This window comes from Podarcis filfolensis, assembly GCF_964270895.1.
Source record: "Podarcis filfolensis genome assembly, chromosome: 1".
NCBI lineage: Eukaryota > Metazoa > Chordata > Lepidosauria > Squamata > Lacertidae > Podarcis > Podarcis filfolensis.
Window position 1 is genome coordinate 59,432,244 of NC_139604.1, and position 26,302 is coordinate 59,458,545.

At 45.3% G+C, this 26,302-nt stretch overlaps 1 protein-coding gene across 2 annotated transcripts; it reads right to left on the reverse strand.

Moving 5' to 3' along the window:
• Positions 1-2,409: 2,409 nt before the first annotated feature.
• On the reverse strand, positions 2,410-23,517 carry RNH1 (ribonuclease/angiogenin inhibitor 1). 2 transcript variants are annotated; one of them, XM_083575123.1, is made up of 10 exons: positions 23,391-23,517; positions 12,601-12,700; positions 11,444-11,614; positions 9,604-9,774; positions 8,752-8,922; positions 7,474-7,644; positions 5,993-6,163; positions 4,426-4,596; positions 3,613-3,783; positions 2,410-3,049 (listed from the first exon to the last, which is right to left on the reverse strand). In XM_083575123.1, exons 2-10 carry the CDS (start codon positions 12,684-12,686, stop codon positions 2,962-2,964), a joined length of 1,371 nt encoding a protein of 456 aa, XP_083431249.1. In that variant the 5' UTR covers positions 12,687-12,700; positions 23,391-23,517; the 3' UTR covers positions 2,410-2,961. The 2 variants fall into 2 exon arrangements, with proteins under 2 accessions (XP_083431249.1, XP_083431248.1); XM_083575122.1 differs by lacking the exon at positions 23,391-23,517 and adding an exon at positions 18,255-18,384.
• Positions 23,518-26,302: the final 2,785 nt, after the last annotated feature.

Here is a 26,302-nt window from a genome sequence, read left to right on the forward strand (position 1 = left end):
AAGTCTCAAACATATTGTGGAGCCCATCTTAGACATAACATGGTTGTGTGTATCCAGGCCCCTGTTTGCTTTCACCAGGGGAGAAAATGACCCAGACAGTCTGCAGATTTAGCAACCTAACTTCCTACCCATGTTAAAACCACCCAAGACTTGCCAGAGCTCAAGATCCTGTTTGGAAGTGTTGCAAGAATATTTGAACTGTGTTTGCTTGTTTATTCTTTGTGGACATCCAAGTAAGTTTTTAGCAACCTGTTTTTGTTTGGATTTATGTGTTTTAGTATGGTAGCCTGTGTTATGTTCTGGGTGTAACACAGGCTTCAGGTAAAAGTTTACAGATGCCTTAGTTATATACCACCCTTCCATTAAAAATAAATTAACAGGGCAGTATACAGCTAGGGTGGCTGTGTTTCTACTTTACAGAGCAGGGTCCTCTCTTTGAAGAGCTGTATGGTCCCGATCAGCATGAAAGATAAAGGACCCTAAGAAAAGAGTGTTGCTGCTTGTCTAGGCCAGTGTTCCCCACTATGGTGAGATTCATTGCCATACATTCACATTCACACACACACACACACACACACACACACACACACACACACACAAAACATATGGAAGTCTGTGTACTCTTATGGATTGCCCTCCAAAAGTGGCCATCCCATTTACACTAGAAAAGCAAATCATCAGGCAGAATATGAAACAATTCAGCAGAAACAAACAAAACAGCTGGAAGCAAATATTAAACAGAATTTCAGAAGCCCAAGGTTATACAGAAGTTTTAAACAAAGCAGCTAATGGCATGAGGAAATGTAATCATTGGTATCCATCTTGATTCTGGGCATGAAGTTTTAAGGTGTCATACGACACCTAGTGGTTGGTTCCACAAAAGGTAGCTCAGTCAAACAGAAAACCAAACATTAGCACCTCTTCACATTCTATTATCCATTGGAAGATGAATTAAAACAATGAGTGCTTCCAGGCATGTTTATTGTGGGATCAGTGCCGCACATGCACGTAATGTGCACATGCCAGCCCAAATCACCCCACCCACCTCCCCATTTAATGCAGATTTACCCTTTTCCAGGGGAAATCTGATGGGGGGGGGGAGTTGCTGGTAATGCCTCTTTTTTCAAATTAACCCCTAATCCAGAAAAACAGGATCATTTTGCCTGACTCCAAACAGCACAATCTTCTCCTGAAAACCTACAATGCTCACCCATAATGCAAAAAGGAAATGATGCACGTTTCTGAAGATTATGTAGGGGAGATGCACTTCCTGAGTAAATATTTTAAGATTATTAGAACAGCGCAATTCTACTCCAACATCCTACCAACAGACCAGGAATAAACTTTTTTTTGGCGGTGGTGCATACCTCAGTGTTAGAGCATTTGTGTTGCGTGCAAGAAGGTCCCAGATTCAACTTCCGCCGCCTCTAGTAGGGCTGGGAATGTCCCACCTGAGACCCTGTAGAGCTGGGCTGCCAGTCAGAACAGGCAATGCTGAGCTAGATGGACTAATGGCCTGACACTATTTAAGGCAGATTCCTATATTCCTTTGATCTAGGACCTTGGTGTTATGTTCCTCCTTGCCAGCAACAGAGCTGGTCCAGTCCCTCTGGGGTAGCAGAGCCAGCCTTTTCCTTCCTCATCACTGTACCCTTGGGATGCTTCTCCTCCTTGTCCACCTTGCTAGATGGAGCTTTGCCTTCCCAGGCCCTTCCCCACTCATAGACTCTCTGCAAAGGAGAGCAAAATCTCACTGTGAGTGATCAATTTCCCCTCTTCTCCTCCATAGCCTCAGGCTTGACTCCTTTCCCCCCCTCTTTTCCAGCCCAAGGCTTTAAAGAGCATGAGGTGAAGTGGTTAGAGTGCTGAGCTGAGACCAGGGTTTGAATCCCCCTATCAGTTATGAAGTCCACTGGGTGACCTTGGACTTGTCACCATGCCTCAGCCTATTCCACTCACAAGGTTATGGTAAGGATAAAATTGGGATGAGGAAGAATCCTGTAGGCTGCCTAGGAATTAAGGCACATTAACCATTTATTCAGGTGAACTGCCATCTTTAGTGTCTCAAGACAGTTACTGAACAATGAGAATGAGCAACACCCAGAGCACCAACCTTCACATAAACCTAGTATTACCTTACTACAAGTCCAGCTACACTAATGATATATCATGATTAACTACAATCAGTCAAGAAGAAAAATAGTATACCACTGGTGTTGCACAGAGCCATACTGTATAGGTAATATTTTCTTTTTAACTTGGCTGTGTATATGGGCTTTAAGGCACTAATGAAATGGTACCTCAGGTCTGAGCTTCTGAATATCCAAAGGGACCAAGATGTGAGCTTTTGGTGTTCTTCACATCAAAACCATAAAGCCATAAACCAAAACCATAAAATCAGAAAGATAGTCTCTTTGCAATCAAACTTTATTTTATATTCCTACAGGGCGAGATTTGTTGATCAAGATACAAAAAGTTCACTCCTTGCATTCTCAGCAGAAAATATTAATATCAGAGATACTTAAGGGGAGGGGCAATGTTGCGTCCTAATTTTTGGCAATTAAAAAATGGGCATTATTCCCCAATTTGTCTAAAAGTCTCCAATATAGTTCTTCCCAAGGGAAGAGTTTCAAGTCATCTGCAAGTAACCATTATTGCTTTATGGCAGCTGGCAGGAGACGTATTCTACTTTGTGCTGATCTTAGTATTTCCCAAGAGGCAGAAAACCCACCAGCATATGCATTTTGGACTCAGCAGATAATTCTAGAACTTTCCCCATGCTGCCTCACCACTGAGGTACCAACACATTCCTAGCTTTGAATGTGGTTTCTAGGCATATCACTGCTCCATGAAATCTGGAATCATAAAAGTCCATCATCATATGGTCTGGTGACTTGGTTTACAAAAAGAATCCCGACAGAAGAAAAGGCAGTCGAAGTGGTCACAGCAATGTTGCACCACTCATGTAACAACTTTAAATTCAGGCTTTGATTCTTCCAGAGCCTTCAGCTCATTATCCACGTCAGCAGTCCAGTAAGTGTCGTACAAGCTGCAAGAGATGAGAGTTCAGACATTAATGGTACTGAGACGTCATGTAAAGCAGGTAACCTCCCTTATCTGTAAGAAAGAAGCAGCGCACACAACACTCTATTTCCCCAAGGTGAAAGGGCTTCCGATTGTTAACTTCCATTTGTACAGAGACAAGTAGTCTGGCTACTACGCCTGCCATGAATGGAAGTAAAACTTCCTTCAATATTAAAACTAGACAGCGGCTGTTCCTGATGAACAGACCCATGTTTCCAAAGAAGGAAGTCTAGGATTCATATTTTCGTTCAGGGGTACAGAACCTGTGTGCTTCCAGGTGTTGCTGAACTGCTCCATCTCCCATTAGTCCCAGACAGCGCAGCCAATGTAAGGTGTTGTAATTATGGATGTCAGAGGAATCAACTGAAAATGGGTCATCATGCAGGTTTCATTCTATCTGCTCTTAGGGGTTCAGATGCCATTTTAATTGGGGGTGCACTTACGGACTTCGTCATCAGACCCACATCTTTGAGACGCCTTCCCCAACCTCATTCCCTAAGCCTATTACAGCACGAAAGAGTCACTTACATCAGGTACTTCAGGTTACAGTTGGGACTTCTCACTGCTTCGCAGAGCTTACGCACACCCTCATCTCCTATATGGCTGTAGCTTACATCCAGTTCTTGAAGGCAGGGTTTTCCAACGATGACTTCGGCAAGCTTATCGCAGCAAACCTCTGTGAGTTCCGATTGTCCCAGCCTAAGAAGAAGGGCAGAATAAACACCAGACATATCCACAAGGGAGGAATATCCCTGAAGATGTCTCCTCTGCTGAACCCACAAACAAATTTCACACTGCTGCCTTTCAAGCAGGCATTCAGCTAATGTGAAGCGGAACAAGTCTCGGCCTAGGAAAAACGTAGTTCGCCCTTTAGTTTACCCAAGTGTTCCAGCATTAAAACATGTTCCAAACTGGCAAATTTATTTTTATTAATTGTAAAACTTGTAATTGGGTATTTCACATCACATGCCCTTCTTTTTAAGTATGGCAGGCTGTCACCATAGATGAAACATAGCCATGGAAGAGATCTGCTGCCAAGCCTTAAGGCAGGCTTCCTCAACCTCGGCCCTCCAGATGTTTTGAGACTACAATTCCCACCATCCCTGACCATTGGTCCTCCTAGCTAGGGATCATGGGAGTTGTAGGCCAAAAACATCTGGAGGGCCGAGGTTGAGGAAGCCTGCCTTAAGGCAAAACAAAGAGGCACCAGAATGCCAAACAAGGCAGCCCCCTCCCCTCCGTATTTACAGCAATAACACAAGAGTTCTAAGCTCAATAACGTTTTAGAAAAACCTTAACACACTGTTTTCAAGAGAGCAACAAATGTCTAAGGTGACTTACCAGAGGGATTGCAGGTTACAGCTGGGGCTCAGAACTCCTTCACAGAGATCAGTCACCCCTGCATCACACAGATTATTTCCACCGATATGCAGCTCTTTCAAAGTCCCGTTCACGCTGAGAGCAGAGCCAAGGCTCTTGCAACAGGCTGAAGTCAAACCACATTCTCTTAGCCTATGGTAGACAAATAAGAATATCTCTGACAAGCCTGACAACTCTGCAGTGCAATAGGCCATCTAAGGTTACTTTTCCTTTCTGTGGAGTCAATCATATCTGACCAAAACAATATGAGAAACAGACTCAATACACATCCATTATAATTTCTTTAAATGGTGTCTGTTAGACAACTTGTAACCATAAACAGATAGTAGATCAATATCAGGCAAATCGCTCCAGCAGAGAAATTAATAGAGTGACTGAAGAAGGCAGGAGGATGGGCTGACAGTTTTGGAATGGAATTATTTAGTTCCTTCTCCTCTGGAGCAGATTCTTCAACAGAGCCACCCTTGACTTATGGCTCCCTCTGAAGGGACACTAAGCTAAATCAGCTGGGAATTTTATCAAGCAGGCCTGGATCTAAAAGACAAGGCACAAGGGCAGCCCCATATAGACAGCATTGCAATAATCAAGTCTTGAGGTTACCAACTTTTAATAAAAATATTTGTTTATATATATTTAAAAACTCATGCATCAGTTCTCCATGGTGGTTTTTCAGCAGGGGCTATATTTTGAACTGAACAGAAGGCTGAAGGGTCAGCAACCTTTGCCCCACTCAATTGCTCCCACATGGGCCTAGATGACAAATCACTTTCTTCTCCTCTTAGGAATAGCCCAACTTTTCATATGTATCATTCACTTATCATACCCGTATGGCCCAAGTTAAGCCTTCTTGCACCTGACATCCTCCAGCTGTTTCAGACTGCAACTCCCATCATCCTGACCTTTGCTCCTGCCGGCTGGGGCTGGGGGGAGTTGCAAATCCAAGAAGGGGAGGGCCAGAAGTGAGAGTAGGCTGGCCGAGGTCATAAACTGTGCGGTGTGGGAGATGCTGTACTGCCAGACTGCTGACCAGTGGTGAGGAGTCTAGGAGCAGGCAAAAGGCTATCCAATCCATCTGCTCAGCCATTTCCTAGCAGCCCTGATGACCTGGGCACTTTCCTTGCCTTGGCTGACCTTGCAGGAGAACTCAAACAAGCTTTGGTCAACTTGAAACACCTGACTCATAGACTTATTTGAAGAGTGTTGTTGCTGCACTCACCCCCTTAGTAGGAGTAGTTTAATATTTTACGCGTTCCCCCTCCCCCTTCTCTATCTTGTTTTGGTCTGCCGATTTTCTCATGAAAGACAGCTGCTAGTGTTCACTGCAACTTGACTTGGTGGACAAAAGCTGTATAAAGGGATCCTTATGATCAGAAGCTGGAATACTGTGTCATGCTGAAAGTCCTTGGAGCCGGACTGAGCCTCTTGATAAATATCCTTAATAGTCACAGACCCATCCTGTTTACTCATGACTTCCTTGTTACACCTGCAAAAAAAGCCACAACAGAAAAATAAGCCTCCAGCTCCTTACCACAATGACTCAAGTTTAGATTTTGGGTCCTTCAGTCCTTGGCATAAGAACTCCATCCCTGCATCTTTTAGATCATTTCCAATCAGGCTCATCTCCTTGAGAGTCTCTTTGGTACCAATGACATTGGAGAGGTCCTTGCAGCCAGGCGCTGAGATATTGCATTCCCATAACCTGAAATAATAATCAAGTCACTGTCTTTAGTCACTGGCAAGATCTGAAGAGTGTGTTATAGAAACTTCAAGCTGTGTGTGCCGTTTGGAACCCCTGGAGTCCACATGAGCGAGACCGTTTGCTGTATTAAGTCAAACCCTCATACACAAAGTTTCCCTTCTGCATTAAGCAGGAGCAACAGACATCTCCAACCAAATGTGTGTGCGGCCTACAATGGAAACCCCATGTCAGTCAAACAGACACCTACCAGAAGCGAAGTGCATTTACCAATGTGTCTAAGCCTGAAAGGTCCAATAACTCCTTAGGGCAGGGATGGCTAACCTGTAGTCCAGCTACTGTTGGAATTCAATGGCCATCAGTCCCAGCCAGGATGGTCACTGGTCAGGGATGTGGTCCAACAATATTGGAAAGCCACAGGCTCCCTGCCCTTGATTATGTCAATAAGTGTGCGTGCAATTTGGATATATGACCCTTATTCACATAAACCTCCACATTTTCTCCCCTGAAAAATTCACCAGTGAAAGAAGCAGCCAGTGCTGCACATGCAGAGTTCCACTGATGCAACAGGTCATCCCTGTCCTCCAACCCTCTAGAACAGATTTTGAGCATTTGCAGAAGGCTGCAGAGGAGGTAAATTCTGTTGCACAAGCAGAAATCTACTGCACTAGCAAGAACAGCAATACTGGCTATGAAACATTTAGAGTTCCATCTGCAAAACTTGTTTGGCAAACATTTACTTGGAGTCCTAGGAATGCACATTGGTGAAAAAAATGATTTACGGAGGACAGAGCCTTTACCATTGATTCCCATTGGCACTGCAAGAGTTTTAAAAAGCATGTTTTCCAGGGCTGGGAAATGTACAGGCTTGCAGGAATGAAGTTTATGAGACTGAATTCTGCACGTTTTGTAACATGAGCAGCTTTCAGGATCAGACATGTAGTTAAACAGATCTGGCTCCTACAACACACAATTCAGTATCCACCAGCACAACACAACCCACTATCTATTGCGTTACAAAAAGGTACACATTTAGAAAAAAGTAGAAAAGGAGGTAAAAAAATTACAAGGGGCTTATAAAGATATTATCAAAAAGGTACATGGAAAATATTTGAATTACACAGAAATTATTTAAATGGCATAGGAATTATTTAAAAGGTGCATAGTAAAAAGACACATTAACACTCACATAGGGACACCAAAATACTGCAACCACAGTGACACTATTTGAAAACCAAGAAAGATTATATATATTTAGAAATATGTGACAGCCTAGTTGACAAGCTACACCTGCTCTAGATAAAGCCACTTACCACAGCTTGCGTATTTTGCAGTTGGGATTCAAGGCCCCCTGGCACAAGAGGGATACACCTGCGTTACCAATCTTGTTCTCGCCTATGCAGAGCTCGGTCAAGGACGACTTTGAACTTAGCACAGCGCTGAGGTCCCGACAGCTGGCAGGTGTGATGTCACAGCTCTCCAGTCTGCAGGAAAGCAAGAAGCCAAAGCACAAATTACGTTCCGTTCAGCAACCCTGCCCACAGCTGCTGCCACACACTAGCAGACGCACACATTATTTCAATTTTGCCCAAACTGCAGTTTTGTTGGCCAGTAGTGAAAGGCCTTAGAGGCTTATTGAGCACTGCAACCCCCCCCAAAAAACACCCCTTATCGAAATGATTGTGCATCAAGAAATGCAGTGGAATATGCAGTGTGTGTGTTTCTATGCCATGAGATGGTTTTAGGAGAAAAGAAAACCTTCAATTGGTTTTATTTAGAAGTGGCATCACATTAATCTTAAAGGAAGATTCCAATGTGCTGTAAAATTGCATATACAGTCGTATCTTGGCTTTCGAACAGAATGCGTTCCAGAAGTCCGTTCGACTTCCGAAACATTCAGAAACCAAGGCACGGCATCCAACTAGCTGCAGGAGTGTCCTGCAGCCAATCAGAAGCCGTGGAAGCCGTGCTGGACGTTCGGCTTCCAGGGCAAAGTTCGCAAACTGGAACACCTACTTCCGGGTTTGCGGCGTTCGAGTTCCAAGTTGTTTGTGAACTAAGCTGTTCGAAAACCAAGGTACAACTGTAACATGTCACACACACTGCCAAGACTTCTGCTTTAAGGGCCACAATTACAGAGGTTGCAGCAAGTAGGCATTGTTACACCCCACCCAAACCAATTTCTCCCCCCAAGTTACCCAGGAACCAGCTGAGCAGTTACAGAGAGCTGCTCCTTCTCCATTTTGTTGCATCAAAGCCCTCCACATGCATTGAGGGGGGAGCTCCCATTGAAGCTTCCTTCACTCGGCAGATAACCAGACTTTTCTTCTTAACGGTGCCCCTCACTCTGAAGGCTCATGAGAGCCACGAGGAGTTTGCGTAACTGCCCAAGCAGTTCTGATCACCGGCAAAAATGCAGGAAGCACGGACAGAACCAAAGAGGTGAGCGCTTCCAGAGCAGCCATGAAAGTTGCAGAAGAGACCATGGCTGTTGGTGAAGGATGTGTGGCAGGTGTAGTGAAGCGGGTGCAGCCTAAGCAAGAGGGGCTGAGCCTGGGGAGAGAGCCAGGGGTTGGAAATAGAGGCCTTACTGCAGTGATTGCAGGTTACAGTTGTCGTCCAGCACGCCCTGGCAAAGCTGCTTCACTGCGGCATCCCCTAGTTTGTTGTTGCTCAGGTTGAGTTCCTTCAGGGATGGCTTGGTGCGCAGGGCAGAGCTGAGAGCCTCCACGTTCTCTGCTGAGAGCTCACAGTACTCCAGCCTATAGGAGAAGAACAGAAAAGACCACCCCCCCCATAGATAAGAAGGAGGCTCAAACAGTCTGGCATTTTCAAGCACAAACCTTCCTCCTTCTAAACACACATCTGGACCAGCCCTCCACAACCTGGTGCCTCCAGAAGTTTTGGAAAGCTCCGTTGCCCATCATTCCCACCCAGTATGGTCAATAACCAGTCATGATGGGACCTGTAGTCCAAAAAACAACTGGAGACTCCCAGGTTGGGGAAAGCTGATCTAGACACAATGATTGTTCATGGAATTGTTTTAATGCATAGTTTATATTTTAATGTTTGTGTTGTTAGTTTGTATACCTGTTGCTTAAGAAGCTTATTTTGGCATTAAGCGGTATATTAATTATTATTAATAGTAAATATTTTCACCCGTACCAGCTCTGATCTCTCAATCTTTCTTGGATATTGTTATCAGAAAGTGTGTGTAGATCTGAGAAAAGACACTGTACAAAACACACTTTGTATGACTTTTTACAAGCAATTGGGGGGTGGGGAGGAATTGTTCACCATCAGCCTCAGCTATTTTCATCCAACTCCTTGAGAGTAACTCACGACCATGGCAAGATGCATCTGAGTTCGAAAAGAGATGCTTTCTAACTTGAGAAATCTTCTCAGCCAAGAGATCTTTGCTAACAAATCTAGTAGTCACTTACTGAAGCTTCTCCAGCTGGCAGCTGGGATCCAGAAGTCCCTGGCACAAGATCTTAACTCCTGCCGTGCCCAAACTGTTGTCTCCCAGGTGAAGCTCAGTCAGGGATGGCTTGCTGCTGAGCACAGAACGGAGACTCTCGCAGCAGCCTTTGGTGAGGTTGCAGTTCTGCAGCCTGGAAGAACAAGGCAGAGTTAAGTCAGCCTCCCTAAAACTCCTCATTTATTGTTTTACCTTGACGCCTAGATAATTGAAATATTATTTGAAATATACTGTACAATTCTGTGTTTGCATAAGACTATATCCTAAGCTTACATCTATAAATTCTCTGCAGATGATACTGATGCCCATGGGGAACCAAATATTAACGCTGCTGTCTTTTGAGTAGGCAAAGGCCATGTATGTCCCTTAAGAGTTATCTCAAGGGCACAAAGCTTCTCCCACCACAGCTCCTTTGTGCTATAGGCCCCCTGCCCCCCCTTGATTCTTGCCTGCCTTACAGGTTTACGGACTGGCTTAGAAATGTTTGTTGGCTTTTGTTAGCTGCAACACAAGGAATCCCACAGCAGAAAAACAACCCCTATACAGTGTGTTTCAAGCAGTACCAGCCCAGCAGGTATGTAGAAAAAATGCTGCCTAACAAGTCATAACACTTAACAGAGTTTTCAAGAGGAAAAACAGAGGAGCCAACCCTCTGCATTCCTCTTCTCAGTCATGTAACTAGAGACACCATCCCCTCCATAGTGATATTTTCTATATATTCAAGCCATGTGTTATAACTGCAAACTGTGGTAGGAGAAAACAGCCTACAATATCAGAGACTGCACTGCACTAGTGCAGCCCAGACTGATGGGGGCCATTTAAGTCATGAAGCCATAAAGCCATATGATCAGGAAGGCCGTAATTGCCATTTGAAAAACAGTCACATTTCACTAGAAGCCACTTTCCAGACTGCTCTCTGGGGTGCTGGCGCTAAAACCGAAACACATTGTTTCAGTTGTCAGGATGAGCTAATGAACACAAAGCCCCCTTGACACTTGAGATGTTCTTTGATCTGCTACTAGTTTCATATTTCCAGGTGCCCAGTTCCACTTCACCCAATTCAGTAGTCACAGAGATCCTTTCCTTGTCCCATATGAAGCCAATAATAACATGTGAGCTTTGAAAGGTGTGAGAGCTAGAAAAACTCAGCATCTAACCCCAAATAGGTAGGTAGACAGACAGACAGACAGACAGACAGGAGCCCAAGTTCTGCAATCTAACCTATTGGTTCACTGTGAAGGTGAATCAAGGTGTGGCAGTCTTTTTAGAGCATGCAAAACAGCACCACTACTTCTGGGCAATGTTGGGGGAAAATACATTTTAATGTATTTTTAATCTCCTGTTGGAAGCCGCCCAGAGTGGCTGGGAAGGCCCAGCCAGATGGGCAGGGTATAAGTAATAAATTAATAAATTATTATTATTATTCAACCCTGGCGATCAATGGGGTGACAGGTGTCACAGACAGATCACCCTCACATCCCTATTATTATTATTATTGATTTCCCCGCCCACTTGTATGCCAGCCTAAGCAAATGGTTTGATTATAGGTTAGCAGAGGTCCCACAGTCCAGCTGCTCCAGGAAAAACTCATACAGTGGTAACTTGATGGGAAGAATATAAGAAGCAGAGATCACAGTTCAACAATAGCAAAAATAGTTTACTCTAACCCCAAAAGGAATTCTGAGCCACTTTCTTAGCCAGAAGGGAATTTATCACTGACAACCTTCCTACTGTGGACATTTCCATCTGTGGAGACCTTCGGCTAACAAAACTTAAGCCATGACAGATTGTAGGAGATTTACCATAGTTTCTGAAGGTTACAGCTTGGACTCAGCAATCCTTTGCACAGCAACTCTACAGCAGCATCTCCCAGTTCATTGTTGTTCAATTTGAGTTCAGTCAATGTTTGCTTTGTGCTCAGAAAGGCGCAGAGATCTTTACAATGACTAGCTGATAGACTACAGTCATCCAACCTGAGAATGAAGGGGAAGAGGAGCCGGGTGTTAGCTCTAACAAACCAGCTGAGAGAAACATTTCTCCTCTACAGAATTCTCCCCCCCCCCCTTCCAGCCTGATTTGGAAGACTTCCAGAATATTTGAACAGCAAAAGGTGAAATCCAACATTGTCTATCAGCAAATTGGAACCCTTGTTACAGCAGATTCCCCATATATCCATAAGCAGTGCTTTTTTTTCTAAAAAAATGTTTTGAGGTACTCATTTTGACTCAAGAAAGTCACCATTTTATAGTTCAAATCGGGGGAAATAAATATAGTAAATGAACAAAAGTACAAAGATTCACAAAATGTTTAGAGGTATGCATACCTCTGAGTCCCGCCCCCCGAAAAAAAGCACTGCCCTTAAGCCTCCCACGCACTCACAAAATAAATCCGCAACAATAAAATAATTCAACAAGCAATAGGGTTTTCAAATGAAACAAGAGCAGACAAAAATGGCTGCTGGTTAGAAACAATTAAGTTAGACATTGCTTTCATTCACATGCAGCACTATGCCAAACCATGGCTTACAGCAGTGATGGCCAAACTTGGCCCTCCAGCTGTTTTGGGACTACAATTCCCATCATCCCTGGTCCTGTTAGCTAGGGATGATGGGAGTTGTAGTCCCAAAAAAGCTGGAGGGCCAAGTTAGGCCATCACTGGCTTACAGGAACAAGCCAAAATCATATCTGACTTACTCCTTCCCCTCTGTGTGCTGCTGCTGCCACGGTGAACTTGGGCTTGTCTCTCCCAGACAAACCATGAGCAGTTAACCAAGAACAAAACTTGGTAACTGTTAAATGACAATGTGAAATCTGGTTGTGAGGAGCATCTCTAGGTATTTTGGGGCCAGGACAATGTTTTCAAGCAAGAATTACACCAGCTCAAGAATTACACCATCGGAATGGAGCCCTTGCAGTTGTGAGACCTTAACATACATAGGTTTCGCTGACATTTTACTTACCTGATGGTTTTGTACTGGCTCAGGGTTGGAAGAAGTTCCTTCCAGCTGGACCCACTGAGCTCTTTGGACTGGATGTCGAGGTCCATTTTTGATGCAACAGCTGGAGAGAAGGGGGAGAGAGAGAGGTATTATTTTCCTACAACAAGGGTCAAGGGGAAGGCTATTGTTCCCATTCAAACTACAGCATTTTTGTTTGCTTTTCTATAGCAGAAGCCACTATGCTGCCCTCCACATGTTGATCAACTCCCACCAGCCTCTGCCACCAAAAATGATGAGTGCTGGCAGCCCCACAGCAGCTGGCGGCCTCACTGCTGGCTATCCCTGGTCTACAGCATTTGCAGCTATCTCAGTTGCAAGCAAGAATTTCTCAAAAGACTCCTGCACTTGCTCAAGAACTAGCCCCCTACTGAAAGGTACTGTTTGTGGCCGCTTGCAACTTAACCCAAAGAGGCCCCTTCTTAACAAGAGCTGATGCAACAGCCCGAAAGCACACACATGAATCATGCAATGCTTCTGTCTCTCTGCCGACAGCCGGTCTTAACCACATTTACTAGAAGTGAACCTCTGAAGGGCAATGTTTCAGCATTTGTAAACTTTAGCCCCATTCTGAAGGTGACTACATTCCTGATCTGCACAGCCTACATTTGTAGTGAAGATGCGAGTTTAGAGAGGGCCCTTTATTAAATGGAGCTGGCACTATGTGTACTCTGCAACTCCTGTATTTGGTACAATGGTACCTTGGTTTACGAACTTAATCCGTTCCAGAAGTCCGTTCTTAAATCAAAGCGTTCTTAAACCAAGGCATGCTTTCCCACAGCAGTGGGGGACTCAATTTACAAATGGAACGCACTCAACAGGAAGCAGAACATGTTCTACTTCCAAGGCAAAGTTCACAAACCAAAACACATACTTCCGGATTTGCAGCGTTCTTGATCCAAGTTGTTCATAAAATAAGCTGTTCTTAAACCAAGGTACCACTGTACCGTTAATCTGGACCCTGCTAGGCCTGCAGTACCAGCAACTGCACTGGGTTTAGCACACACAGCACAGCAGCCATGATGGATCAAATTGGATACGCCATTTATTTGGTAATTCATGATCTATATCTTATGTAGCTCTGCCCGCATGAGCAATAAAATTAATACAAAAGACGGAAAATTCCACCTTCTGTTCCAGTTCTCAAAGATATAAAAGGTGTATTGAGAGCCATACTGTGATGTCAGTTGATTCATTCTGAAAGTGTTTTTTTCAGGGTGAGTGTGTTTTTTCTTCTTTTCTTTCCTGATACTTGCTCTGCTTCATGTTCTTTCTCTCACCTGGTGGCCAAAAGATCTTGGCCTGCTGTAAGTATGACTCCCTATATTCCTTGGGAGGGGTGGCTTTAAAAAAGAAAAAACTTCATGAGATCTTCTCATAAACCTCCCACATCACACTTGGTTTGGTGCCAAGGTTAGGCCAGAAGAGAAGAAGAGAGAGAAGAGTTTTGGATTTGATATCCCGCCTTTCACTCCCCTTCAGGAGTCTCAAAGCGGCTAACAATCTCCTTTCCCTTCCTCTCCCACAACAAACACTCTGTGAGGTGAGTGGGGCTGAGAGACTTCAAAGAAGTGTGACTGGCCCAAGGTCACCCAGCAGCTGCATGTGGAGGAGCGGAAACGCAAACCCGGTTCCCCAGATTACATGACTACCGCTCTTAACCACTACACCACACTGGCTCTCAGGATTTCTGATATCACTTTGCAAAGTGATAGAACTATTCTATCATTCTCTCCAAGGGGTGCACGTTATAATCAGCTCAGTACCATCACAAACCACTCCCCTGAACTCCAGGTATTTGGTACCCTTGGGGTTTTTTTCCCATTTTGAAATTTTCAAGTGAAATTTGATATAAGGTTAATCAGTGCTTTTTTTCTATAGAAAAAGGGTGCCGGTACTCACAATGAAGTTGTTACAATAAGTGCCACGCTTTTAGCCTTTTTTTGGGGGGGGAATGTTGCTGGTACTATGTACCTTTCAGTACCTCCAGGGAAAAAATCACTGAGCTTAATTATTCTGGGTTGAAGTGCTGTTACGAGACATTTCTGAAAGCTGATTCACCAGTGAGCTGGCAGAGAAAGCACGTTTCATCACCTCCAGAAAACCCAACCCAAATGCCCAACCTAACGACTGGATCTTCACAATATCTTTTCCTGGAAACAACACAGAAACAGACTCTGTGAATACTTGTCAAGCAGGTCACCCGGTATTAATATTGCTGTGCCTCAGAAGCTAGCAACATTAAACAGTTTTAACAAAGCACTCACCTATGTGCAACTCTCTCTCACCTCCCTTTTCATAGTACAAAGCAGACACTGGATACTGCAGCCAGGAAGGGAAGTAGGACAGGTGAGCTAATGGTGCTTAACCCTTTCCATACCCTGTCATTTGTCCACTCAAATTACCGTACTTTCCACCAGCTTTGGATAGAAAAAGAGCTAGGAAAGATATGTGGTGGGGAGCCTACAACTTTTTCCCAAATGGTCGTGGGATGATTTTGAGTGGAAATAGCAGAAGGAGACAGGGTTACCTACCTACAACACTTTGCCTGATCACAGATTCTGAAACTGTCTGGGGGCAAAAAAACAACAACACAACCTCCTAAGTAATAGTTCACAAATTATCTGCCTGGTTTGGCCATCAAAGAACATCATCCCATATATATATATATATATATATATATATATATATATATATATATATAATTGACCTGTGCCACATATTCTTTTTGTAGGCTGATAAACTGCACGGAGAGACTCAAGTCTTGGGGAGGTATTTGGCCATATGATATTCACTTCCAAGTAGTTCCACTAGAAAAGTTTGAGTAACCAGTTTACTACTGATCACCTTTAAAGTAACAGACCACATTGTCAGCATGTTGCTGGGCATATCAAAGAAGGAAGTGTTCCCTAGAGATCACCGACTGTTCCCACACAATGCTTCCGGCTTAAACCATCTGCCTGCAAGAACCTTGCAAATTCCAATGTCACTAGAAATTGACAGTTCCTTCCATTCATAGAGTTGCAAGGGACCAAGGGGGTCATCTAGTCCAACCCCCTGCAATGCAGGAATCTTCCACCCAACATGGGGCTCGAACCCACAGCCCTGAGATTAAGAGCCTCGGGCTCTACCGACTGAGCTTTCAAGCCACATCATATCCTCCCACTTTGCACAGCTGAACGTTTGCCTCTCTCCAGGTAACTTTGTACCTCAATTTGTGCACTTTGTTGTTTCATCTGTCAAAACATGGCAATGTGTATAAAGCTCTGCTGGCTTCAGCTAGAAAAAGGAAAGGGACCAGATCTGCAGATTCCCAGAACTCAGGGCACAGATTCAATGCTTCTCCAATGTTACCGTTTTATTGCCTTCTGGAGGGACACTCTTGCACTATAGCACAGTGAAAGCATGCGCTCACACATGGAGCATTTGAAGTGTGGAAAGTAGCAGGATTTCAGGAAGAAGCACCAATTGGAAATGAAGCAGTATGCCTACCCCGAAATCTCAGCAGGCACAAACCATATTGAAAGTGGGGTCATGTATCATCAGCCCTATACCATCATGAGCCCAAATCGTAATGAATACACAATAAAAAGGACACCTGAAGCCTGTTCTCTTTTCTACCCCCTACTGCGATGGCTGGAAGAGACCATTAGTTTCTAGACATCAGCTATTTATAGCTGAACACACCCTTTTGGATAATTAGGCATCTAGGGGTTTTCCATCCTTGCAACTCTATTCCCTTTCCTGTTTACATCATGCATGCAAATACAACATATGCGATGCCTGGCAACTCCCAGTCGTTAAGAGGAAAAATGTACCAAACTGATAGGCTTCACTCAAAGGAAGCTGCTGGTTTTTGACAGCCATTATTTTACAATGGCACAAACGATGGTCCTTCACTTGTTCCAGGGATGGGAAATGTGTGGGTGTCCTTCCCTCTGGCTGTTGGCTACCTCCCACCACCCTTAACCATTGGTAATGCTGACTGGGACTGATGGGAATTGGCATCCGGGGAGCCATGGGTTCCTCATCTCTAACTTATACCAACAAAGAGCTGGACTATATGGTCATATCTAATATGATACGATCATAGAGGTTTATCATAGAATTGTAGAGTTGGAAGGGACCATGAGGGTCATCTAGTCCAATCTCCTGCAATGCAGGAATCTTTTTGCCCAATGTGGGGTTCAAACCCACAACCCTGAGATTAAGAGTTGCCAGAGACCTACTTGTGAAAGCAATCGGCTCATACTTTATGCCTCTCAACTGAACAGTCAAGAGCTCCAGTTTGTGGGGTGGGGAGAGAGACCAAAGCAAGCATTGGGAGGCTGGTTGTAAATTGCCTAGTAGTTGTGAGTTGTTTTTTATCTAGATGCCACGAACAATTAAAAGGAAATTCAGCGAGTTTGATTCCTGTATTAGAGCATGAGCAACAGCTGACAATAGGCAATGCGGGGGAATGCCAACCACATGCTTTTCAAAACTGAAGTGCACTGCAAAACGCACAAAACCTCCGGTCACAAAACAGCCTGATGCCAGCAGTTGAGCAAAGCTAGCTAATGAAACAAAAAATGCTGTTCACAGAGAAAACCGACATTCTTTTGGAACCATATAAGTACCAGATTCACAGAGCTTGGGCAAGGGCCTTGCAAAGCCACCGAGCCCAGCCCTCTGCTCTATGCAGAAAACCCAGAGCAGGAGCATCCCCAAACAGACCTGGGAGTCTGGCCTCTGCGTGAAAGAGACAGACCCTGCCTTCCCTCAGACCAGCCTTTGCTAACCTGGTGGCCTCTGGGTCTTGCTGAAATACAGCTCCCTTCAGCCCCAGCCAGCTCACCTAACCAAGATCTGACACCCTCCAACTTCAGCTCCACAAGTTGGCAGCAGAAGGTTTCCATGACAACTTCCAAACACACAAAACACACAGATCACTGGTGCCATTTATCCTCTCAAAGGATGAGAGCCGGGAAGCAACAAAACCCACCCATTTCTTACTGTGTTGCTACTTTGAAATGCCACCACTGTCCTTTGCAAATGGGAGGGAGGAATCCTCCATATACCTACCCAAGTGCGAGTTCTTCCAGCACAAAGCTTCCTATATATATATATATTATATTATATTGTTATTATTAAGAAACTGAGCCACCGCTACACACTTTCTACCATAGTAAAGGGGCAGAACTTCCGGGGAAATTAGCTGACGCCTCATTAAAGTCATGCTATTTTAAATCGGGGAGGGCTGCTATTACAGCATATAAATGACAATGAATTGGGTTTATTTCACAGAAGCCCGAGAGCAAGTACTCATACCTAGCTAGGAACCATTTCCCCAGCCCCGATCGGCCACTTTCTGCAGTGTCAGGCTCAGCAAGGAAGAAGCTGGAGTGCCTCCCTCTTTCCTTGCGACACAAACGCGTCAGAAGCGGGTTAATTAAAAACAGGAACTCAAAACCAGCCTTGCTTTCCAACCCCGCTGCCTAAACTAGAAATCTATTTTTTGCGCGCTTCTCAGGCACCTATGACACCTGGTTTAAAACAAAAAACAACAACCCGACCACGCAGTACTTGTTGGCCAACGCCAATGCATTGAAAAGAGAGCGAGGTTTGCGCTTACTTACCCGATCTTCGGCCCGCGCGGAGAACCAACCCAAATACAGCTCTGCCGAAGCCAAGCGCCAGCGCCGCCGCCCGAATCGCAATAAATAGCTTCTCGGCCAACCCGCCCCTAACGGGAAGCGCTGGAACTAATCTGCCTAGCCGCGCCTCCTTCTGGGCGGCGAAGGGAGAGGTTGGGCCACGGGGATCGCTCGCCTACAGAGCCGGCTGTAGTAATTAGATGGGCTCTGCTTTCCCCGCAACCAAGACGGAGCCGATTCTGTTTGGGCAAGCTCGACTCCCAGGGCGCCACGTGAGGCTTTCCCAAATGTGCGGTGACGCATCAGTCTCTTCTTTGGAAGAGTCATCGCAGCAGCCACAGGCGGAAGGGAGTCCCGCTGGTTTTCCACGAATCCCCTTGTTTTTACAACACCAGAGGTGCGAACGCCTTTGCTAAGAAGATCTGGGATAGCACTTTTGCTCTGACTTGCCTAGAGTCTGTAAATCTACCTCCTGGCTTTCCACCAGTAGTGTGACATTCAAGAGGCGCAGATCCCATGTCTGCACTGCCACACTGGGAGAAGATGCTGTGCCTGTTGGCTGCCTAGAGACCTCCCAGAGCAAAAAGCAGGATTCCTATCCCAGGTTGCCAAATTGCCAAAATTCAAAACTTATAAATTTGTCACACACACCCTGAAATTTTATTTATTTTTTAAGAAGTCCAAGCAAACAAGGTTCATGTTTTAAGAACCTGATGCTGGAAGGCTGATCTTTTCACAATTTTCTCCACAGGTTACTTTTGAAAGCATGTCTTTATGCTTTTCTGAAAACAAATGAACGTGTGCAATAAGCAAACTTTTGCCCACTGTCTTATACTTCCAAGCATGAATTTTCACCCACAACACTGCAATATATTCCATCTGTACAAAATAGGTCCAGTGATAACCTTCTGCATTGAGGAGAAGGGGCCATGCTGTTCATCTCCTCTAATTGGCTAGGGGTGATTGATAGCTTATCCTAGTAGACACACTGGAAGGATGCCTTTTTGAACTCAGCAGGCCTTACTCCTAAGTAAACATGTATAGGATCAGTATAGGATCAGGCTGCAAGTGTGCCCTGGAGATGCTCCCACAGAGGAATATTAAGTAGAGCAGAGGAGCATGGCAGCCAAAACATTTTAATGAACACATACAACTAAATAAGGTTTTCAAAATGGGAAGGCGCTGCTGTGCTGAGAAAGCTTTGCTGCTGTTCACCATTTCTGAAAAACAACTAGAAGTGTACTCTTGCCCAGAAGAGGTATAGCAGGGTGTGTATAGGTGATTTTAAAATAAAAAAACAGATTCCCACCCAATATATGGCATACTGCCAAAGACAATTTCCAGGAGTACCTCAGATAAGCACAGTTCATGTTATGAGGCAAATAATGCTATGTTCATACCTGAAGCATAAAGTCCTAGAAGCATCTCTCCTCTTCCATAGCAACAAAAATATAACAACCTAAATAACTAAAAATTTGCTACCCATTTATGACGTTCAAAATCTAGAACCTGAGGTGGCTGCCTCACACTGATAAATGGGAGAGACGGCCCTGGCAACTGCCACCCCTTGTCCCCATGGGCATCCACATGTAGGTAAAAATCAGCTGTTCTTGTTTGTCCACAAACCTATAAAAAGATGGAGACAGAGCTGATGTGGGCCATAGAACACTGATAATTGTCTGTCTTCTCCATTCTCTTCTCCTTCTGCCTATGTAATCAATTTCAGACCTAGCCCAAGGCTGTCAGGTCTTTTCATACAAGCCTCTTTCAGAAATCCTCAGTTAATTAAGTGCCCTACACTTTGTCCCCCTTTGGAAGCACCTAGCTTTTTACCAGAAGGTTCTTCCAGTTGAATTTGTTTCTGGCCATTCATGAATCCCATATTCTGTCCTGGTGTATCATCCCACAGCCTTGGACTGCTCCCTTGTCCATACCTGTTCAACAGTGTACTGACCTTCATTAGTCTTAAGTAATTCCTGACATCCTTTTAAAAGACAACTGCCTATGAAGGAAATTCCAGTTTCCTCTTTTCGTAAATGCCTCCAGCAAAGATTACTTTGTTCTCTGATTTCACAAGTTCTAGTTCCTCCTACAACCTCCTGACCTAAGGAGAAGCAAAGGGCTGTTCTTCAGCTTTGCAGTTAAAAACAGGTACCGGGTGGAATTCAGTGTTGCATTATATTGAACAATCCGTCTGCGCAACCTTCTTGGGGAGTGTGAAACAGGAGTGATGGAGGAATGGGAGTTGTGAGACGTGGTGCTCTTCCACACTTCCACTTGTCCTGCCACTTTCCTCCAGGAAACCCCACCATTTACTGCCAAATTAGAACATACATCAATCAGTTTTTCTATGGATTGACATTTGTTCTGATTCAGCAGTAAGCAGCAGATTTTCCTGGAGGAAGCAATGGGGCAAATGGAAAACCTCTCAGACCCGTGTTTTCTAGGCACAGAATAAGCAGAAGTGTGGATGAGCTCTTAGTGCAAAAGGAAGAAATTTAAAGGGCTACAGGAGAGTCTGTTAGGGAGGCAGATGCAGAGAGAAAGGTTCTGTGAGTATGCATGTCCATGGGCTTTTTTAGGGGTGGGGAAACCAAAATAAAGCATTGAAAGGGGGAACACCCTAGTCCATGGGTAGGCAAACTAAGCCCCAGGGGCCAGATCCAGCCCAATTGCCTTCTAAATCCGGCCTGCGGACGGTCCAGGAATCAGTGTGTTTTTACATGAGTAGAAAGTGTCCTTTTATTTAAAATGCATCTCTGGGTTATTTGTGGGGCATAGGAATTCATTCTTTCCCCCCAAAAGATATAGTCCGGACCCCCACAAGGTCTGAGGGACAATGGACTGGCCCCCTGCTGAAAAAGTTTGCTGACCCCTGCCTAGTCTCTCACCAAAAACAACAACAAAAAGCCTGAGCAGAATTTTGCCCCCTAGCTCAGGTTCTACAAATTCTAGAAACTTGCTCATTTTAAATGATAACTGGGGATCTGGAGATTATGTTTCACCAGGGGAGGGGAAACTGCTACATGTTTGCGGAATACAGTGGTACCTCGGGTTAAGTACTTAATTCGTTCCGGAGGTCTGTACTTAACCTGAAACTGTTCTTAACTTGAAGCACCACTTTAGCTAATGGGGCCTCCCGCTGCCGCCACGCCACTGGAGAACGATTTCTGTTCTCAACCTGAAGCAAAGTTCTTAACCTGAAGCACTATTTCTGGGTTAGCGGAGTCTGTAACCTGAAGCGTGTGTAACCCGAGGTTCGACTATACCTGTTCGGCTCCAGTAATGCAGGCTATGCACCTCAGCTCTGAAACACCAACATATTTATGTACTTAACACCGAGACTTATGAACTTTGGCCAGTTTCTTGACAAAAGACATTGCATCACAGCACAGATGGTAAACTTCTTGCTGCAGTGTATGTAGACTCACAAGGCTCTGACTGATAAGGTCATCCCAACCCATTCAAAAGTCTTATGATTTTAACAGCATGATTATTCAAACCATCTAAATTGGAGGACTTGGTTTTACATACTAAACTTCTTGCTTCGGTGTGTCAGTGCTATATTGATTTTAGCGTGGCTGTGCCTATGCACACTGAAAATAAGTCCCATGGAATTAACTTGCATCAAGAAGTCTGTTATTGAGCAACCTGAAGCTCTTTGTGGCAGTGAGTGGCTGGTATGAGGCAGTGGGTGGATGTTATTCTGCTTGCATCTTGCTACTCCTTTGTCTTGGGCTGTAGGAGCCACCCGATCATTCTGCCCAGATACTGAGGTCCAGCTCCAAGGGCCTTCTGGCAGTTCCCTCATTGTGAGACATGAAGTTACAGGGAATCAGACAGAAGACCTTCTCAGTAGCTGCACCCATTCTGTGGAATGCCCTCCTGTCAGATGTGAGTGGTGGCGGCCTGGGAACAATTCCAAGGGCCATCTGAAGAAGCCTAGGGGCCACATTCAGGCCCCAGGTTTCCATCCTTGCCCCGCCACTGTGGGGAACAGGATGTTGGCTCAGCAGGGCTCTACTCAAATAAATCCAGTCCCTTTGGAATAAATGGGGCTTTGGCTCTTACCTTTTTTTCTAGACTGGGGCAATTGCTATTGAAAACTGTCCTGACAAATCTGTTGAGTAGTGGGGTACAACTCTTTTAAATAAACAAAGCAGGCAAATGTTCCCTGTGTCCTGCATCATGACAGACACTATTTGGGTATGAGGTGGTGCCCTTAAGAAACATTAGGAAGCTGCCTTTAACCGACTCAGACCATTGGTCCATCTTGCTCAATATTGCCCACACTGACTCTCCCGGGCTTCGGACAGGGTTCTCTCCCAGCCCTACTTAAGAGATGCTGGGAATTGACCTTTTACAACCATGGTTCCCAACATGGGGCACATGCCCCACAGGGGGGCAATTTGATTTTTAAGGGGGCAATTCGAAAATGTGTTAGACCATGTTAATGGCCTTTTAGGCTTCCTCCACGTGAATCGGAGTTCACTTTTTGAATAATAAGAATTATATGTCGCGGGGGGGGGGAGGGATCAGTATTTTAGGTGGGGCATGGCCAAAAAAAGGTTGAGAACCACTGTTCTACAAGCAGAGCAGATGCTTTCCACGCCACACAACTTGCGCGCGCGGGGGGGGGGGGACTTTTTCTTCTCTGATTTATTGCGAGCGCTAATCCACGAAGCAGGAAACGGCGTCCTCGCTTTCTAATGACTCATCCGTCCCAATCCACTTCTCCAGCCCCATCATGAGCTGGCACTGGAAAATAGTGCGCCATCCCCGGCTGCTGCAGGCGGCTTGCTGACCGCGCCCTTCTTGCATTCGCTACCGAAACTCCTAAGGACTTGCATCCCTCGTTGGAGAAATCCCAAAGACGCAGCGCCCTAAGCCACGGCGTAGCAGCAAACTGCGCGAAAGCATCCACGTTCCTCTAGCGGCGGCCTGTGCTTGAGGTCAACAACCGAACAGAGAGCCTTTCTTTTTTGCACAAAGAAGCGCCATCGCGCCCTTTTATGACCGCCTTGGCCCTCAGATCGACTCTCTGCGCGCATCCCTCTCCAAGCCAGCCGCCGAAAGCTCCTTTAAGCACCCCCAGCTTGCCCGGCCTGCCATACTTACTGCGCGGATCTGCCTTGGCAAGGAAGCTGCTGGAAAACGTCAGCCGGATACTTCCTACTCTCCGCCTGCTGGTATCCGCGCAACCGCCAGAGTTTGGGCTCCGCGCGCTTCCGCATTGCCAAATCGCAAGGAAACGCCTTGGATTGGGCGTGTAAGCTTGCTTGGTTTTCTAACGGATGTATGCCCCCGATCCTTCCTTTCTGCACTTGTTGGGGGGGGCAGGATCAGCAAGAGACACGCAGCAAGGGTGGCTAGTGTGTATGAACAAGTATATTTCTTTAAAAGAAGCGGGGGGGGGGGTTAAGAAATGTATGCGGGAAAGTAAAGGGACTGGAAGCCCCCGCTGTTAGGTATTTATTGCATTTATACCCGACCACTTTCTCGAGGGGGCGCACATGGTTCTCCCCTTGCTCATTTATTCCCCGCAACAACCCTGCGAGGTAGGTTAGGCTGCGAGGCTGTGATTGGCCCAAGGTCACCCAGTGTGAGCTTCATGGCCGAGGGGGGCTTTGAACCCTGATCTCCCCCAGTGGTTTTCCCGGTCCGACACTCTAACCACTACACCACACTGGTTCCGCGCGATCACTGATGCGCTCTGATTCCGAGTACTGGAAGCAACGTCACCCCTTTACAGACGCTTTTGCTATCTACCGACAGCCCTGGAAAGGCACGGCGCATGCGCACAATTTGGTCCAGGCCTGCTGCTGGAATGTTGTAAAACTGCCGCAAGGTGGCACCGTGCTGCTTTCTCCGGCCCGCCCCTTGCGTGGCCCGCACTGACACAGCCGAGGGTTTTCTCTACCCTTCCAGTCACGCGCCAGGCTTAGTTACAGCTCCACGGCAACTCCTGATTGGTTGGAACGGCAGCGATTCAAAATGTGATTGGCTGCTTGTAGGAAAGGGAGAGTGTTGGACTGTTTGTTTGGAATTCTCCGCTGAAGGCTGCAATTTCCTCATGCGGGCGTCTGGAATGCGCAGCTACCAGCAGCCTTTCCTCCTCGGCATCCAGTTTCCTATTCAAAAGAGCAACACCACCTTCCTGTCATCCAGCCGCTCTGCAGCAGGTGCTGTCCTGACAGTGAAAGCGGATTTTTGCATAATATGTCTATAAGGAGCAGCAGGGTGCCAACACTTATATAAAATATTTGGCGGGGCAGGAAAGCCCCGCTCCACATAATTGATCACATGATGCGGTGCACACATACCATTTGAAGGGCACTGCCCATCAATTTAGCCCCCCCCAAAAAATATGTTATTGCAGCAGGGACAAAGCCCCCTCAGCCCCTAGGAGTTGGCTCTTGTGAGCTGCAATCACAGGGGGGTTGTGTTTTATTCATTCATTTCTTGACCCAAGGAACTCCAAGGACATGGTTCTCACCTGCCCAATTTATCCTCCCCATAAGGCTGAGAGACAATTGCCAGTTCAAGTCTTCTCAGTGAACTTCTGTGCTGAAAACAGACTCGACCCTGGGCCTCTAGAGTCCTACAGTCACTTACCAAGCAGACAGCGCACACATGGAATCTTTAGACTATAAGCCTGTGGGAAGGGCATGTATGATTTTTAATTTTTGTTACAGTGCCTAGCAATTTTAGGCATAACAAAGACAACTACTGAAGTGGGTGAGTGAGCCTTCAAGTAAACTGGTCACAAGCTGTTAAGGGATTTATATATGAATACTAACACATTGAATATGGCTCACTAATAAATCAGCAGCCAGTCCAATGGAAATCCTGCTAAGGTTATGTTTCACCTTGAAACAGCAACTGATGGTCTGTATTGTTTTTCTGGAAGAGTTATCATTATCTCTGTTAAGTGAATTCATTTGTTCCAACATTGATTTTGATTTATCCAGAGAGCTGTCTGATTTGTGTTGTAAAATGTTACTGAATAAGCAGTGTGTTCTGAGTTGTTAGATGGGTTGGTGTCTCTACTGTTTGTTACATTTTGAGCTAAGAGTAGAACAGAGAGGAAGATCTTGACATCAAATTCAGCTTTGACTTCTTTAGCAAATAAGGAAGAAAACAAACAGGAACCCAATGCCAGAAAAAAAACCCCAAAGCTCTATACACATACCATCAGCTCCTGAAGGAACCATAAAAAACCCTGAGAGAGACAGTGTAGCATCTCTTTTCCTATCTTCCCTGGAGCTCTGTCTTCCCTGAGGGAAGGGAAGAGTGAGGGAGCCCAGGCAAGGGAGTTCTTCCCATCAGCTCCCAGCTGGCCTGAAAGGACTCTGCCCCTTTACATTTTACCTAATGTATCTGTTTTAGCATTTTAAAATGGTAAATCACCTTGTGCGCCTTGGGAGAAAGGTACAAATCCAGTAAAAAAAAATAGCTGACTAATGGAAAAAGAAACTCTGCAACCAGTCTGGGATCCTGCCTATGATTTCTGAGAACTTATCAAGGAAGTTAGAACTTCACCTCGCTAGGCCAATGAAGGATGAGTTCTCCTCTGCATTGCTGAATACGAATTTAATTGTTCACACACATATCCACACCAGGGATGACTCCAAGGAGTAGTAAGAGGTAGCAGGCACACACACACCCTACCCCACCCAGATATTTATACAACTCTATTTGCTGCCACAGTTATTAGCCATAGTAATAAAATAAAATAAAATAAAATAAAATGTCCAGTACAGCTGCACCTTAGAGACCAACTAAGTCTGGTATAAGCTTTCGTGTGCATGCACACTTCTTCAGATACTCTTCTATCTGAAGATACTCAGATACTATCTGAAGCAGTGTGCATGCACACGAAAGCTTATACCCAGAACAAACTTAGTTGGTCTCTAAGGTGCTACTGGTTTTCCCAGTAGTGATGTATGGAAGCGAGAGCTGGGCCATAAAGAAGGCTGGTCGCCAAAGAATTGATGCTTTTGAATTATGGTGCTGAAGGAGACTCTTGA

What these genes read in the sequence shown, in the direction of transcription:
- RNH1 (XM_083575123.1), bottom strand. Translation starts at nt 12,686, where the DNA reads ATGGACCTCGACATCCAGTCCAAAGAGCTCAGTGGGTCCAGCTGGAAG. An exon ending in TGCCAGCTGGAGAAGCTTCA is followed by an intron (nt 8,923 to 9,603) that starts GTAAGTGACTAC and finishes CTTCTCCTATAG; the next exon opens with GCTGGAGTACTGTGAGCTCT. An exon ending in TGCAAAATACGCAAGCTGTG is followed by an intron (nt 6,164 to 7,473) that starts GTAAGTGGCTTT and finishes TTATTATTTCAG; the next exon opens with GTTATGGGAATGCAATATCT.